At 46.8% G+C, this 17,876-nt stretch overlaps 1 protein-coding gene across 1 annotated transcript; it reads right to left on the bottom strand.

Moving 5' to 3' along the window:
* Window positions 1–3,714: 3,714 nt before the first annotated feature.
* Window positions 3,715–17,399, bottom strand: rgs17 (regulator of G protein signaling 17; the record flags this gene model as incomplete). The annotated part of the gene is made up of 4 exons (XM_083650348.1): window positions 3,715–3,903; window positions 4,534–4,765; window positions 7,859–7,933; window positions 17,293–17,399. 4 exons carry the CDS (start codon window positions 17,397–17,399, stop codon window positions 3,715–3,717), a joined length of 603 nt encoding a protein of 200 aa, XP_083506474.1.
* Between the last annotated feature and the right edge of the window lie 477 nt (window positions 17,400–17,876).

The following is a 17,876-nucleotide window of genomic DNA, read 5'->3' as shown; positions in this document are numbered from 1 at the left end:
AGAAAAATACAATAATAATAATAATGGTAAAAATATAATACAATTATTATTATTATTATTAATAAATATATACAATTAAAAAAACAACATTTTGATTGGATTATCACAGGGTATTGACCGCACATCACTGTGGGGAACTGTCCGTCCACGCTGGCCAGCCCGGAGCACACAGTCCATAGGGTTGGGCATGCAGAGACCGCAACATTTACACTCCATACAGTGCACGGGACATGCATTCCGCTAATAAAAATAGTTTTACTTGATCAAACCAAGCGATTAATTTTTGCATGAATCGCTTTGCATTGATGCTATTTTTAGACTCAGGATGATGCTATTTCTAGACTCAGGATGATGCTATTGATGCTATGTTTAGACTCAGGATGATGCTATTGATGCTATTTTTAGACTCAGGAGAGACTATATAACATTTCACTCCGACCAAAACTTAAAAAAACTTTAATCAACTTTTTTTTAAAGCTTTGGTCTGAGTGAAATGTTCTATCTCTCCTGATTCGAAATACTGTATAGCTGAATCGTAGTAAAACAATTTTTATAAGCATTTTACAAAATGTCTATGGAAAATAAAACGGCGGATGAAATCCCTTAGTTTGCATGCCTAACCCCGAAGTGGGCGTGACTTTGGATCTCTATTGGTTAAAATATTTCTTTATGACTTTACAATATCTATCTGACTGATTTATAACCAAGACCTCCGGATAAAAAGCTTTCATACTCATGTGCATCAAGTAAGCATTTTTGCTATCAATGCAAGTGCAAAATGAGTAAACCTCATCCCACAGTCCCATGGACTTTTCTATCCAAGTCCCTTCAACTCTTGTATGGATATCATTTATTCGAAGGACCTGCATTTGCAATTGTAATTTGGAGGCTGTCAATTTCTCAAATAATGCAACAGTGACACTAAAACTTTTTCAGTGTCCTGAAAGGTGCTGTGGTTGGTAATTCATAATAAGATAACCTGAAAATCCAAAACCCATCAAAGATTTTGCGACAAAATGTCTTCAAAGAGACTCCAATCTACTCTATCTACCTACATCCAATTGCACTTCAAAAGTCTCTGAGGCATCCTGCACTGTATACTGTTAATTTAACCTAGACCAAACCTGGCACGTGAACTTATAGCTAAAGGAGGTGGCAACATGGACGCTTACGTTAATCAGTGAGGAGTGGCACTGTTTCATTGACACTTTGTTAAGAATGCACTAACCACCAAACAAAGAGGTTAGATATCCTGTTTCATTGACACTTTGTTAATGAATGCACTAACCACCAAACAAAGAGGTTAGATCTCCATCATAGCATAATATGTTGAGTCTACTACGAGGCCCAGCTCTTTCAAAAAAATATAATATACTGCATTCATGCACTTTCTACTGCACATCCACAGGCCAGGAACAAAGTTCGTGTTCAAATGTTCACATCTTCAAAACACAAAATGTCCTTGTACAAGTACTACAATGTTAATGGGACATTTTGGCAAGACCCCCTTAAATAATTTGCCTTTTTTTGTTTTCTTTTTCTTTTTGATACGTGTGTAACTGTACCATACACACACATAGCCATTATCAACGCATGCTGGCAAAGTCAGATTAGAAAAACAAACATTAGCTTCCAGAGACTGCGGGCTGGCTGTGGGAATGGAGGATTAGCATAGCTAGCTAGCTAGCACAAGCAACCCTTGTTGAAAAGGCTACCATGTAGCATTGCTAATGCTGCTAACCTCTTACCTAGCCTCGTTAGCACGATCACGCCAACCGTCGTCACTAGCTCTGGTAAAGAATGAGTGTCTTGATGTCTTCAGTAGCTCACTGAAGGACTACCCTCCACCCTTCCAGCTGCATCTTGCTGACTTAACAGACATGCGTCTGAACGAACTAGACGACACAACCTGGAAACGGGTCACACCTAATATCTCTTCACAGCATCTTTGACATCATGTTTGGCACCCCGGCTCGCATTATCTGCAGCGCATTATTGGATGTCCACCACCAGGGGACTGTCATGTTAATCTACACTACCTGACCACTCCAAATGCTCTGTGGCTGCACCAGCTGTTTTGCTAATGCAATATTCAGGATATATCAAATTAATAACACAATATCCAATTAAGGAACTTTAGCAGCTAGCTCGAGCCTCGCAGTACCGAGGCCAGGACTCGCTGACAGCGAACCCTCAATGAGGGCTGCTGCGTCTGCTGGCAGCATCTACTCATGTTCTCCTAACAGAACCAGCTTTCTGTAATGCTGGATATGTATACCTATGCAATAGAACGTTTTAAGGGTAACCCTTCTCTTTTTCTGCTCAAGATATTCAAAATGTAGATGACAATTTCGAGTCATTGTGGGGTTTCATTTAATTTTCTCCAGCGGTGGTTTTCTCCACATGGGGCAGCGGCGCTTGGCAGGCTGTGAGGGGTCTGAGTTGGAGGGAGGAGGGTAGAGGTGGGGGGGGGGGGGGGGGGGGGGGGGGGGTGAAGGGAGGTAGGGTTCATTGGACAAACTGTGGTTGCTTTCAAGAAAACTCCAGCAGCGCTTTGTGCTGCCTTTTCTGACGCATAAAAGGCATTGTGAATTTCTCAGTGGAGAGATTTTTTCTTAAGTTCATGAGAGTAACAATAACACATGTAGCTGCCCAACCACGATTTTAGCCCTTACTTCTCCCAGTTACAGACTCCTAAAGAAGGAAAGTGCTTGGATGGACAGACGGATGGACGGACGGATGGGTAGAAGATGCTGCTGCTGCCTTTTGCTGTAGAAGCCATCAAAACCTCCCCAATAAAACAAACTGCGTTCAGCTACAAAAAATGGTCAGAAATCTACTTTTTTCCCTTCGCTGAACACGGGCAGCCAGACGGAGAGACGGGTCCCCTGTTGTCTCACAAGATAAATACATCTCAATATTCAAGAACTGTTGCAGTCCACGGCTAACAATGTCAAGCTACCGCCGAGAGAGAGAAGAGAGAGTTCCACCACCTTCGTTTTTCATGCAGAGCCAGTGCATCTACCGGTCCAAGTGGGCAGAGGAGCCCTGACTCCTCCCACCACAAACTGGGCTTCGTGATTGGACTGTAAGGGGAAAAAAGAAAATAAATAAATAAAAACATCTCTGAGCCATGGGACAGATTTAGACCCCGCCCCCCACACAGCGCAAAAAAAAAAAAAAAAAAAAACGACGGAGATACAGTATGAGATCAAATGAAAGTCAGGTGGGAGTATGAGGTCTAAACAGTACAGTACAGGAATAGTCGGCTTGTCCTTTTCTGTTTCTTCCCCCTCTCTCTCTCTCTCTCCATCCACAGAGCGTGCGGAGTCCTTGTCCACAGTTAAGCAACAGGTGGCCATTAGGCTGGCCAGTGGCCATTCAACTAATTGTTGGACAAGTGGATTGGCCAGTCAACCAAACAACAACCAGCATGTCTTGCTAGTAAAACAATCACTGGCCAGCATGAATCGCCGAATTGACCAATAACCAGCCAGCAAAGCCCCACCTGGCTCCAGTGGAGAACTGGAGATAAATTGCTTGAAAAAAATAGATATATAAAAAAAACAAACCACTATCTTGGATGTCATTTAGTCTTTTCAAACAAAAAGGGAGAGATTTTCCAAACCCGACTTCTGGCACCATAGTAGTATTTGAAGTTTAAGTAGTAGTCTCGTTGGCGTAGGACGGCGATGGGGGGGGGGGGCAGAAGGCCTAGGTGTCGAGGCAGGTGCGCCTCCTGCTGTCCAGGAGGTCTCTGTAAACGGAGGAGTTGAGGAAGCGGGGGAAGGAGTCGCGGTGCATCAGCGTGTAGATCTGGAGCTGGGCCTCCTCGTACATTAGGTTGCTGGGCTCCGCCAGGGTCAGGTTTATGCCTTCTCGAACCCGCGAATCCAGACTCACCTAGAGGCGGGGATGAGACATTACATTTATGAACCAGGGAGGCTTTGGAAGCGGGGTGTGGATTGCCTGTGGCTTCATTCCATGAGTTTAACTTGACAGTAGGAACATATTCAAATCAGACATTGAGACCAGTGTTTATGACACAACCCAGCAAATCAGCTGTTAGTTACTTAAAAACGGGCTGCTGTGTTTTTACATTTTGTGGAAGTACACAGATGAACCAAAATTATGTAAATAGCACTCAAACAACAAACAGATAAGCACAGTAAAAGGCTAGCTAGGTAACTGAGCTTATGATTATGAATAAGTAGGCAGAAAAATATGAACTAAAACATGAATTAAGATCAACATTAAGTCAGGTATGTGACTCAGTGCAACTTGGAGGTGGATTCGCTTTTTCTTTTTCTCCAGGTTCTAGCAATTCATGTAGACACTTCTTATTTCTTAGTTATAATGGCTCAGATGCTAATTACGAACACTGACTATACTTTCTGTGTCCTGGGAGGAAACTAGGGAAATGTATCATTCATTTTTGAATTTCCCAAGCGATTTGTAAGCAATTGTGGCAGGTTTCTCTCTGTCTTTTCGTGGGCCCACCTCTGCCGACTCAATGGAGGCAAAGTGTCCTACCTCTTTGGGCGACAGTATGGACACGTAGTCTTCGTATATGATCCTGGCCTTCTCGTCCACGGCCGTGGGGCTGGTCTCCTTCTTCAGCTCTTCGCAGGCCAGCCAGAAGAGGAGGTTCTCCTCGCTGTACTCGGAGCGCAGGAACTCGCGGAAGATCTCCCGGCCCTCCAACGAGCGCATCATCATCTCAAAGCTCCGCGCCCACGACACCATGTCCTCCAGGCTGGGCTGTCTGAAAAACCATAACATGATGCGTGTGTGTGTGTGTGTACAGATATCAAACGTTACCCGACATGTTGGCGGAGTGGCGCTGTACCGTAATCAGCACACAGTGTGCTGGGAAAGGGGCTTCCAAAACTGCCAACGAGGAAGAAAAGAGCTTCCCAATTGAAGTCAAACTTGACTTATGGCTCTTTCCCACCACATTTTACAGCCCTGCACAGCCCGTCACCACTCGCCTCTACTTGTTTCAACTCGATGGACGTTCTGTTTCGACCGCCGTTCATCTGCCCCCGCCCACTATCTGTCCTTCGCTTATAGCTGAAGTAGGCTATAACATAACATTACAATTAAATCCATCCACAGAACTTTTAAACTGTTTATGAAATACTGGTGCCTCTAAATGACCTACAGTGTACATGGGCGAATGTGACAATCGACCAGGAGAATGGATATCACTCACAGGCATGCGCTGCGCTGTGCGGGGACGGGACAGGCGCAACAGAGTGAAGCCTCTACCCCGCGGCCTCTAGGCAAGACCGCGGCTTCACCAAACACCCGCTGCGGCCTAGCGGAGCGCTGCAGCCTCCACTCAGCTACAGAGCTCCCTGAGCGAGCAGCGGACTTTTTTCTCAGACAATTGAACACCCGCCACGATTTTATTTCACCGGAGGCGAAGGCAGCAACACAAAGACTGATGGAAATATACGTACATAACAGAAGAGAAGGTAAGCCCACTAAACTGGTATGCAGCCGCCAGCATTGCATATGACAGTCAGTAGACAGAGTAAACACGATTCTGCCTGACCAATCAGTCGTCAACAATGTTTTCACGTCACCGTATGAACCCGGGTTCGCAGAATAGAACCCCGACGAGGCAGGGACGAAAAGTAGCACGACTCAGCCCCAAATCAAACCGAGCTGGGCCGGTTTTTACCGATGGGATGAGACCATTAGTGCAGGTCAGCAGAGAGCAGATGTTGGTGTGGTGGGCTCAAATGCATCTAGAGATGTCCCGGTACCGATACTGGTATCGGAGCCGATACTGGCCTATTTTGCTCTACTCGTACTCGCCCGATACTACTTTACACCTACGGCATGCAATGTGACATTAACCTCAGAGTAGCAAGCCAGCGTCAGGCTCACACAGCTGTTGATGCATGCAGATAAGCTTCACCATAACAGCCTGTTTGTTTGCATCTCTACCTGGAGCGCTTTGTGAGGAGAAATAAAAAGCTATCAGGTCAGCAATCAGCTGATAGGGCTACAGCCTGCACTGCATCGCTTCCCCATTCACTGTCTGACTGCGTTAGCTCTGCAGTTAGCCGCGTAGCCTGCAACAAGCTAGAAAACTTTCTGTTCAACTTACAGGTTAACATTAGTTGCTCTTCTAGCAGACAACACAGTGCTGTGGAACAAGCAAAGGCTTACCAGATCGTTGTAATACGTGCTACGTGTCCCGTAATCCATACTGCCTTAAAGTTTAACGTTAAGCAACAATTGTCACAATTTCACTTCCGGTTTATTGGTTTTGCCTTCAAAATAAAAGCATGATAAAGTTAGTTTTTTACAATAAACATTAAAGTAGTATCTAACTACGAGACCCAACATAATGAACATAAAAACACAAGGAACCTCTATTTTAATGTTTGAATGAAAATAGACCAGCAGAACAAATACAAAGGAGATGCACGGATATGGGGTTTAAATGGTTGATTCATAGCATACTTCCTTATTTAATGGGAAACTTTTGTTTCATAAGGCATCAAGAGAAGAGACTATCATAAGTATAGGTGATATACCCATTATGCGAAATTTGTGTGGTCTTGTGAAAACTAGGTACTTCTGCAGATAATATATACTAAAGAAAATGACTAAAACCCATTATCTTGAAAAGTTATCTTTTAATTAAAGCCCCAATCAGTAAGATTTTTGACATTTTTTACTGTAATATAAGATCTTTTTAGTCCTAGGACATGGTAGATTGACTGGTAATAGGGAGACTCTCGGCTTTATTTATCCCACACCGCCCTCCATTGGCCAGCACTGGGACTAAGCAGTTTGCTGTCAGCGTCCCGTGTCAATAAAATAGAAAAAAAGAAAAGGATGTGCGCATGCGCTGTACAGCGTAAGCGCTGTCAGCATGAAAGCAAGAAGTAACTCGATTCGGATTTGCTACGAAAATGATGTTTCACGGAACTATGGATTATTATTTCATCACGTGGTGAGTACCCGATGTCACAACATGTACATAGAGCTTTCTGGCACTGTGTTTTGTTGACTTTGAACGGCGATATCGTTATCGATACTAATGCACGCAGAGGGCGCAGTTGGAAAAGTTACTGAATGGGGCTTTAACCATAAGGTGTAACAAAAACACGTTGTCGACCCCTAATTAAATACTCGGTATCGGTATTCGGTATCGGTAAGTACCCAGATGTCAGTACTCGTACTCGTACTTGGTCAGCAAAAAAGTGGTATCGGGACAACCCTAAATGCATCCATGTGCGGATGTGTTGGTAGTTGAGTTTGTTGAGTGTTGATTTAACGCTACGTTGTTTACCTACTGTAGTTGGTGAGACACAATGCTGGAAAGTAAATAAACAACGTCCCCTTTGTTTGCTCTCTGTGACAATGAGATTATCATGCTCCTTTGTCACATTAGCTGACTAGCTAACTACGTAGCCACTTTCTTATCTTGTCCGCTCAGCGGATGCCATAGATATGCTGACACAGCTCTCGTGGTGCATTCAGGGTCAGTCTGTAAATACCAGCTACGGTGAGTTCACTGAGGTGAGAGAGAGTAAATGACTCCAAATGAACTAAACTTAATATGATACTGTATAATGGACAGGCAAGCGTATTACACAACGGTGTGGGCCTTCTAACCGATTGTGTGTTTGTGGACTGGACCCGTAGTGAGTAGTCTGTCTCCAGTGTGTGTTTGTGGAACTTCAATTTTCCATATCACACCCCTAGTGCTGTGTTTGTGGAACTTCAATTTTCCATATCACACCCCTAGTGCGCACGCACGCACGCACGCACACACACACACACACACACACACACACACACACACACACACACACACAATAGGTTGACTTACTGTTCGTCCCCAGCTTCAATACTGTCCATCTTGGTGCAGGTCTGTCGTTCACTCCTCTCTAGCCTGTCTTCAGTCCTGCAAAAGAGGGAAGAGACAGTTGGGTTTACAAAACAAGGGCCTGCGAGCATGTGCCTCCTCGTTAAAGCATGTGCCTCCTCGTTAAAGCATGTGCCTCCTCGTTAAAGCATGTGCCTCCTCCTTAAAGCATGTGCCTCCTCCTTAAAGCATGTGCCTCCTCGTTAAAGCATGTGCCTCCTCGTTAAAGCATGTGCCTCCTCCTTAAAGCATGTGCCTCCTCGTTAAAGCATGTGCCTCCTCGTTAAAGCATGTGCCTCCTCCTTAAAGCATGTGCCTCCTCCTTAAAGCATGTGCCTCCTCGTTAAAGCATGTGCCTCCTCGTTAAAGCATGTGCCTCCTCCTTAAAGCATGTGCCTCCTCGTTAAAGCATGTGCCTCCTCGTTAAAGCATGTGCCTCCTCCTTAAAGCATGTGCCTCCTCCTTAAAGCATGTGCCTCCTCGTTAAAGCATGTGCCTCCTCCTTAAAGCATGTGCCTCCTCCTTAAAGCATGTGCCTCCTCGTTAAAGCATGTGCCTCCTCCTTAAAGCATGTGCCTCCTCGTTAAAGCATGTGCCTCCTCCTTAAAGCATGTGCCTCCTCGTTAAAGCATGTGCCTCCTCGTTAAAGCATGTGCCTCCTCGTTAACTCATTCATGGCCAAAGACGTCTTTAACGTGTTATCAGGAATAGCCCTCCCAGCCAATGACGTGTTTGACGTGTTTTTGTTTTTATTAGTGCAGCGCGTAGTTCAAAGACTTCCCCAGCCTGTGACATGGTATCAGGTCCATGGCCTCAAAGACAAGCCGACAAAACGTGAACAAACACAAACACGCAGCTGTTGTTTTGAAATGAGCAGGAGGAAAAACAGAAAACAGAGAAACGCGCTTCCTTGTGCAGAGAGGAGAAACGCCATTGAAACGCCCCTCGGCGCGCTGCACGAGCTGGTCGCCTTGCTGCAGGGCAGCGGACATCGATCAGTTGTTCGCGGTAGTCAAACCCGTGACCAACATGATCGATCCTGGTCCCTGGACCCTGTTCCTGTGTGCCAGCCCGAAAGAGACGAGACGGAGTCACAACTTTGTGAGGAGGAGAACAGCAGCCTCGCCACAGAAATGGCTTTCACACAGAGCCAAGCAGCACGGCCACTTTCCTGTCGAGGGCGAGGAAGACTGGACTCCAATGCGACAGGACCCGGATGATCTCGCGGTAAGGAGTGTGTGTGTGTGTGTGTGTGTGTGTGTGTGTGTGTGTGTGTGTGTGAGAGAGACTACACTGATCTCTGCATTCTATGATCAGAAAGTTTACTGAGACACTAGTACACTACACTGTCTCTGTACTAAATGTGATTATATAGTTTACTGAGGATATGTTGCTTTTATTTCAGATGAGGAGCCGATTGTGAGCCCACATCTCAGAATGAGGTCAGGACGGTCAGGACGGTCATTTAGGTCTGCTAAATGACGAAATGTAATGTAATGTAAAGAGACACACATGGGCCCCGCGCACACACACACATTCACACTGAGTAAACTGTATTGTTGAATGTAAAAAAAGCACTTCATGTATATATATATATATATATATATATATATATATATATTATTATTTTTTTGTCATTTGTGTCATAACGAATAATATTTACATGTCTGATGTCAATACAGTTCAAAATAAAAGAATTGAGAGCGAGTTCTGCCTGAGATTGTGTGCTTTACAAAAATGCCATTTTCTGCAATTTCTCTTCTCAGAGATACCTTTTTGGTGAAAACAGGGTGTATATAAATGGCTATAAGTAGAGTACAGAACATGCTAAAAGCTCACTTTTTTTTCCTGGTGAACCCAGAGACGTACATCTTCATTTTGAGGTATTGCAAATCACTTTGCTGCTAATAGATAATTTACTGTGGGTCTTGAAAGATGACCAACAATTATGAAAATCTTTGGCCTGTGCTAAATATTGGCAGTCCTAAACTGGCCATGAATGAGTTAAAGGGGACATCTTCACAAAATAATGAATAAGGTTTGAGTTAGCAAAAGCAGAACTTGCAGATAGAGAGTTCTGGTGTAGTTTCGTGTCATTTCGGCCTCATTAACCTCATTAATCACATTATTAACGTATTCTTTTCGTTTTTTCCTATTTAGGCCATCTGTCCATCTAAGGCAGCCATTCCCAACCTGTGGGCCGTGGAACACTGGTGGGTCGCAAAGGTATTGCAAGTGGGCCACCAAATCATTTGCAAAACATATATATAATATATGTATATTATATATATATATATATATATATATATGGAAATGGAAATGGACTGCATTTATATAGCGCTTTTATCCAAAGCGCTTTACAATGTGCCTACATTCACCCATTCACGCACCGAGGGCGGCAAGCTGCCACGCAGGGTGCTGGTAGAGCCATTGGGAGCAATTTGGGGTTCAGTGTCTTGCCCAAGGACACTTCGACATGCGGACTGGAGGAGCCGGGGATCGAACCACCAACCTTCCGATTAGTGGACGACCTGCTCTACCTCCTGAGCCACAGCCGCCCCAGCTGTATATATACGTTTATACATGCGATATATATATATTTATATATAATATACAGTATATATAATATACAGTATATACTGTATATATATATATATAATTACTATTTGGCCTGGGGAGTGGGCCGCGAACTGAGACTTTCAAGTGGGCCATGAGTCGTAAAAGGTTGGGAACCGCTGATCTAAGGCAATTGAACTCCAGATCATGGCGTGCCATGGGAACGGGACACAGTGATCAATCGGCCTACTCTTCCAATAAAAGATTGTAATATTTAAATGAATTGTTTAAACCTAAAATATGGGGAGCAAGAGTTGAGTTGGCGTGTCCTTCATTTGCCACGCTCCGAGCCTCTCTTCAATACCTTGCTGTGAAACGCACGGACGAGATGGACGAGAGGACTGCTGGAACACGTGCATCTTTCAAAAGAGTGATTTTCCTCAAAGAACAACGTCTTTTTAGTTGGGTCCCAACACGCGGTGACTGGAATCTGTGTTTGCTTTCTTAAAGACTTGCCCGCACAGCCGCCCCTGTGTGTCACACATGCGTCTCTTTCGGCTAGCAAATCATTTCGGCAGTCGGCGAAGTGAACAGCGAAAGCGCTGCGACGACAATAATCGACAAAAGATCTCTGTGTGTCAGCGCATCTCACGGTCTAGTAACAACAAAAAGCTTCAGTTAGCTTACATGTAAACATCCGGAAACATATATAGAGACGCAGACACACACACGGCGTCTCTCTCAAAGGTCACACATGATGAGTCCATGCTACGATACACACTGAACTGACTATTTTTGTCCCAACATGGAGGAGCTGTCCTTCCTCTTTGCTGGCTGCTCTTCTCAAAGTCCCCATTGTGTGGCGGTTAATGGAGTAAGCTGGCCTGGCCCCGCGGGCAGCCTCACAGTACAGCTAAATATACAGGCTGTTCTTCACAGCTGTTTTGCATGTGATGGCTGGATCAAAATAGAAAGAAGCTCCACGTTAAGCGAGAAGAAGCCCTCCACCAGAGGAGAGAGAGGGAGGATGGAGGAAAAGGGGGAAAAAAAAAAAAAAGTTTGCTTTGACCCCCATTCATACTCTGACAGATGCATCCACCCACCCAAGACAGACAGAGACAGAGACAGAGACAGACGGAGACAGAGACAGACAGACGACTCGGTGTGATAGTGGGAAAAAGAAAATCTAACTGACAGAGAGAAATCGGCAATTTAACTTTGACTCACACCAAGATCTGTTATGTAACTGGAGTCCAGACTACTCACTCACTACAGGTCCAGTCCACACAAACACAGAGACTACTCACGATGGGTTCACACACTGTGGAGTCAGACTACTACTAGTACTACTCACTACAGGTCCAGTCCACAAACACACACTGTGGAGTCACAGACTACTCACTACAGGTCCAGTCCACAGACACACACTGTGGAGTCACAGACTACTCACTACAGGTCCAGTCCACACACACACACACACTGTGGAGTCACAGACTACTCACTACAGGTCCAGTCCACAAACACACACTGTGGAGTCACAGACTACTCACTACAGGTCCAGTCCACACACACACACACACACTGTGGAGTCACAGACTACTCACTACAGGTCCAGTCCACAGACACACACTGTGGAGTCACAGACTACTCACTACAGGTCCAGTCCACACACACACACTGTGGAGTCACAGACTACTCACTACAGGTCCAGTCCACAGACACACACTGTGGAGTCACAGACTACTCACTACAGGTCCAGTCCACAGACACACACTGTGGAGTCACAGACTACTCACTACAGGTCCAGTCCACAGACACACACTGTGGAGTCACAGACTACTCACTACAGGTCCAGTCCACAGACACACACTGTGGAGTCACAGACTACTCACTACAGGTCCAGTCCACAGACACACACACTGTGGAGTCACAGACTACTCACTACAGGTCCAGTCCACAGACACACACTGTGGAGTCACAGACTACTCACTACAGGTCCAGTCCACAGACACACACTGTGGAGTCACAGACTACTCACTACAGGTCCAGTCCACAGACACACACTGTGGAGTCACAGACTACTCACTACAGGTCCAGTCCACAGACACACACTGTGGAGTCACAGACTACTCACTACAGGTCCAGTCCACAGACACACACTGTGGAGTCACAGACTACTCACTACAGGTCCAGTCCACAGACACACACTGTGGAGTCACAGACTACTCACTACAGGTCCAGTCCACAGACACACACACTGTGGAGTCACAGACTACTCACTACAGGTCCAGTCCACAGACACACACTGTGGAGTCACAGACTACTCACTACAGGTCCAGTCCACAGACACACACTGTGGAGTCACAGACTACTCACTACAGGTCCAGTCCACAGACACACACACTGTGGAGTCACAGACTACTCACTACAGGTCCAGTCCACACACACACTGTGGAGTCACAGACTACTCACTACAGGTCCAGTCCACAGACACACACACTGTGGAGTCACAGACTACTCACTACAGGTCCAGTCCACACAGACACACACTGTGGAGTCACAGACTACTCACTACAGGTCCAGTCCACAGACACACACTGTGGAGTCACAGACTACTCACTACAGGTCCAGTCCACAGACACACACTGTGGAGTCACAGACTACTCACTACAGGTCCAGTCCACAGACACACACTGTGGAGTCACAGACTACTCACTACAGGTCCAGTCCACAGACACACACTGTGGAGTCACAGACTACTCACTACAGGTCCAGTCCACAGACACACACACTGTGGAGTCACAGACTACTCACTACAGGTCCAGTCCACACAGACACACACTGTGGAGTCACAGACTACTCACTACAGGTCCAGTCCACAGACACACACTGTGGAGTCACAGACTACTCACTACAGGTCCAGTCCACAGACACACACTGTGGAGTCACAGACTACTCACTACAGGTCCAGTCCACAGACACACACTGTGGAGTCACAGACTACTCACTACAGGTCCAGTCCACAGACACACACTGTGGAGTCACAGACTACTCACTACAGGTCCAGTCCACAGACACACACTGTGGAGTCACAGACTACTCACTACAGGTCCAGTCCACAGACACACACTGTGGAGTCACAGACTACTCACTACAGGTCCAGTCCACAGACACACACTGTGGAGTCACAGACTACTCACTACAGGTCCAGTCCACACACACACACTGTGGAGTCACAGACTACTCACTACAGGTCCAGTCCACAGACACACACTGTGGAGTCACAGACTACTCACTACAGGTCCAGTCCACAGACACACACTGTGGAGTCACAGACTACTCACTACAGGTCCAGTCCACAGACACACACTGTGGAGTCACAGACTACTCACTACAGGTCCAGTCCACAGACACACACTGTGGAGTCACAGACTACTCACTACAGGTCCAGTCCACAGACACACACTGTGGAGTCACAGACTACTCACTACAGGTCCAGTCCACAGACACACACTGTGGAGTCACAGACTACTCACTACAGGTCCAGTCCACAGACACACACTGTGGAGTCACAGACTACTCACTACAGGTCCAGTCCACAGACACACACTGTGGAGTCACAGACTACTCACTACAGGTCCAGTCCACAGACACACACTGTGGAGTCACAGACTACTCACTACAGGTCCAGTCCACAGACACACACTGTGGAGTCACAGACTACTCACTACAGGTCCAGTCCACAGACACACACTGTGGAGTCACAGACTACTCACTACAGGTCCAGTCCACAGACACACACTGTGGAGTCACAGACTACTCACTACAGGTCCAGTCCACAGACACACACTGTGGAGTCACAGACTACTCACTACAGGTCCAGTCCACAGACACACACTGTGGAGTCACAGACTACTCACTACAGGTCCAGTCCACAGACACACACTGTGGAGTCACAGACTACTCACTACAGGTCCAGTCCACAGACACACACTGTGGAGTCACAGACTACTCACTACAGGTCCAGTCCACAGACACACACTGTGGAGTCACAGACTACTCACTACAGGTCCAGTCCACAGACACACACTGTGGAGTCACAGACTACTCACTACAGGTCCAGTCCACAGACACACACTGTGGAGTCACAGACTACTCACTACAGGTCCAGTCCACAGACACACACTGTGGAGTCACAGACTACTCACTACAGGTCCAGTCCACACACACACACTGTGGAGTCACATACTACTCACTACAGGTCCAGTCCACACACACACACTGTGGAGTCACAGACTACTCACTACAGGTCCAGTCCACAGACACACACTGTGGAGTCACAGACTACTCACTACAGGTCCAGTCCACAGACACACACTGTGGAGTCACAGACTACTCACTACAGGTCCAGTCCACAGACACACACTGTGGAGTCACAGACTACTCACTACAGGTCCAGTCCACAGACACACACTGTGGAGTCACAGACTACTCACTACAGGTCCAGTCCACAGACACACACTGTGGAGTCACAGACTACTCACTACAGGTCCAGTCCACAGACACACACTGTGGAGTCACAGACTACTCACTACAGGTCCAGTCCACAGACACACACTGTGGAGTCACAGACTACTCACTACAGGTCCAGTCCACAGACACACACTGTGGAGTCACAGACTACTCACTACAGGTCCAGTCCACAGACACACACTGTGGAGTCACAGACTACTCACTACAGGTCCAGTCCACAGACACACACTGTGGAGTCACAGACTACTCACTACAGGTCCAGTCCACAGACACACACTGTGGAGTCACAGACTACTCACTACAGGTCCAGTCCACACACACACACACACTGTGGAGTCACAGACTACTCACTACAGGTCCAGTCCACACACACACACACTGTGGAGTCACAGACTACTCACTACAGGTCCAGTCCACACACACACACACTGTGGAGTCACAGACTACTCACTACAGGTCCAGTCCACAGACACACACTGTGGAGTCACAGACTACTCACTACAGGTCCAGTCCACAGACACACACTGTGGAGTCACAGACTACTCACTACAGGTCCAGTCCACACACACACACACTGTGGAGTCACAGACTACTCACTACAGGTCCAGTCCACAGACACACACTGTGGAGTCACAGACTACTCACTACAGGTCCAGTCCACAGACACACACTGTGGAGTCACAGACTACTCACTACAGGTCCAGTCCACACACACACACTGTGGAGTCACAGACTACTCACTACAGGTCCAGTCCACAAGCTGCCACCACTTCAGATTAAAGTGGTGTGAAAGAAGCAGAACATTCAGCATTCATGGCCCGGGAACAATGTTTCATTCACTCCTCTCTCTCTCTCGGGGCAAGAGGGCCGCCAGCGCCAGGCAGCTCAAACAGCTCCACAGCCGTCGCTGGCTTTGCTGCTTTGCTCAGGTGCACCGGGGTGCAGTACAGTTACGTCTTAGTGGCAACTGGCACACTGAACAAAGTGGAATATGACTTTGGAAAGACGGGAATACCTTTTGCTATTCTCTTTTCGCACATTATTTTGCAAAAGTAAAGTAAAGTAAAGTCCCACTGATTGTCACACACAAAATTTGAGTGTGCGAAATTTGTTCTCCGCATTTGACCCATCCCCTGGGGGAGCGGTGAGCGGGAGCGGTGAGCGGCAGCAGCGCCGCGCTCGGGAATCATATGGTGATCTAACCCCCCAATTCCAACCCTTTGATGCTGAGTGCCAAGCAGGGAGGCAAATGGGTCCCATTTTTATAGTCTTTGGTATGACTCGGCCAGGGATCGAACTCACAACCTTCCCAGTCTCAGGGCGGACACTCAAACCACAAGGCCACTGAGCTGAGAGATGTGACTCTGGGGATCTATTACCCCGCCGTGCGTCAAAGTTACAAACACCAAAATCTTGGCTTCAGAGGCCCTTGGTGACATCTCCTCTCCTCCGTCTCTCTGCTGACACAGACAACAGGGCTGGTATCGTGGACAGATACTAGAGATGGTCCTTCAGCTGGGGGTTCAATCCCCTGTGTCGGCATTGGCAAGCATCTGCCCTGCTGAAGTGTCCTTGAGCAACACACTGAGGGGAGCAAACACATTTCCGCCCTTCGGGTTGGAAGAGCATGGAGGGTACTGAGGCAGTGAACCCAGCAGCCGCACAGCGACGTGCCAAAGTGTGCGCTCGGCTCGGAACTTTGCTCTCTCGTCCAAAAGATCGAACACTATCTAATGCATTAATGCCATTATATGCAAACAGCACTCAGTATACTATATGACCCCATTTTGCATAATTTCCATTCCATTCCATATATATATATATATATATATATATATATATAGACGGTTTTAACTTGACAACGAAAACATTCTAAATTGAACCCCCGCTCACTTCCTGTTGCAGTGTTTGCTATGGACATAAAAGAAAAGAAAACATTCAAGTGCAGGACTGACCATTCCGTGAAAACCGTCTATACAGCTGAGCGGCGAAAACAAAAGTAACGATGTCGAGTGAATATTTCTGCAGTTTGCCGAATGCTGAGAAAAAGGAAGTGCTGTGGGGTTGCGCTCTGGTGAAAACCGTCATATATATATATATATATATATAGGAATTCCCCTTCCTCCGCCAATAGCAAGACGAAAATTACAATTGCAGATCAGTACTTTAACAAAACTGTTTACTTGCAAAACATCAGGAAGAACCTTCTCTATACCTGAGCCATATTGCAGTTTGGAAAACAAACAGGTCCAAACTAAACAGAGTAACACGGTGTATCAGCTGGTGTGTTTTTCCTGTGAGCAGCTTACCAGAGACACTTGCAGCAGCCGCACCAGCAGAGGCAGCAGGTGTTGGGTCGGGGGTGTCCTGGGGCCCGGGGGGGCCCCTCGATGTGGGCCGCCTGCCTCTTTCTCATCTCCACTCCACTCAGACTGCGGGGCTAGACAAGGGACACACACACACACACACACACACACACACACACACGTGCACACACACACACACACACACATGCACACACACACACACACACACACACGTGCACATACACACACACACACACACGTGCACATACACATACACACACATACACACACACACACATGCACACACATGCACACACACACACACACGTGCACATACACACACAAAGACACACACACACACAAACACACACACAAGTGTGACGGTCAGATCCCGTCATCATGCGATAAACGGAGGTTTAGGGTACATCGATGAATAAGTGGACAAGCTGGTAAATCATGTCAGGAATGACGTCACTGACGTGCGCCCTTCGTCAGCCTAGCTGTCACTCTTAGCCTAGCTGTCACGCTATTCGTCAGCCTAGCTGTCACTCTTGGCCAATTTGCCCGGGCGAATGGCTAATAGGTGG

This window comes from Poromitra crassiceps (genome assembly GCF_964638095.1).
Source record: "Poromitra crassiceps genome assembly, chromosome: 14".
Taxonomy (NCBI): Eukaryota; Metazoa; Chordata; class Actinopteri; order Beryciformes; family Melamphaidae; genus Poromitra; species Poromitra crassiceps.
The sequence above is the reverse complement of the archived record's forward strand: the minus strand, read 5'-3'. Positions and strand labels throughout refer to the sequence as shown.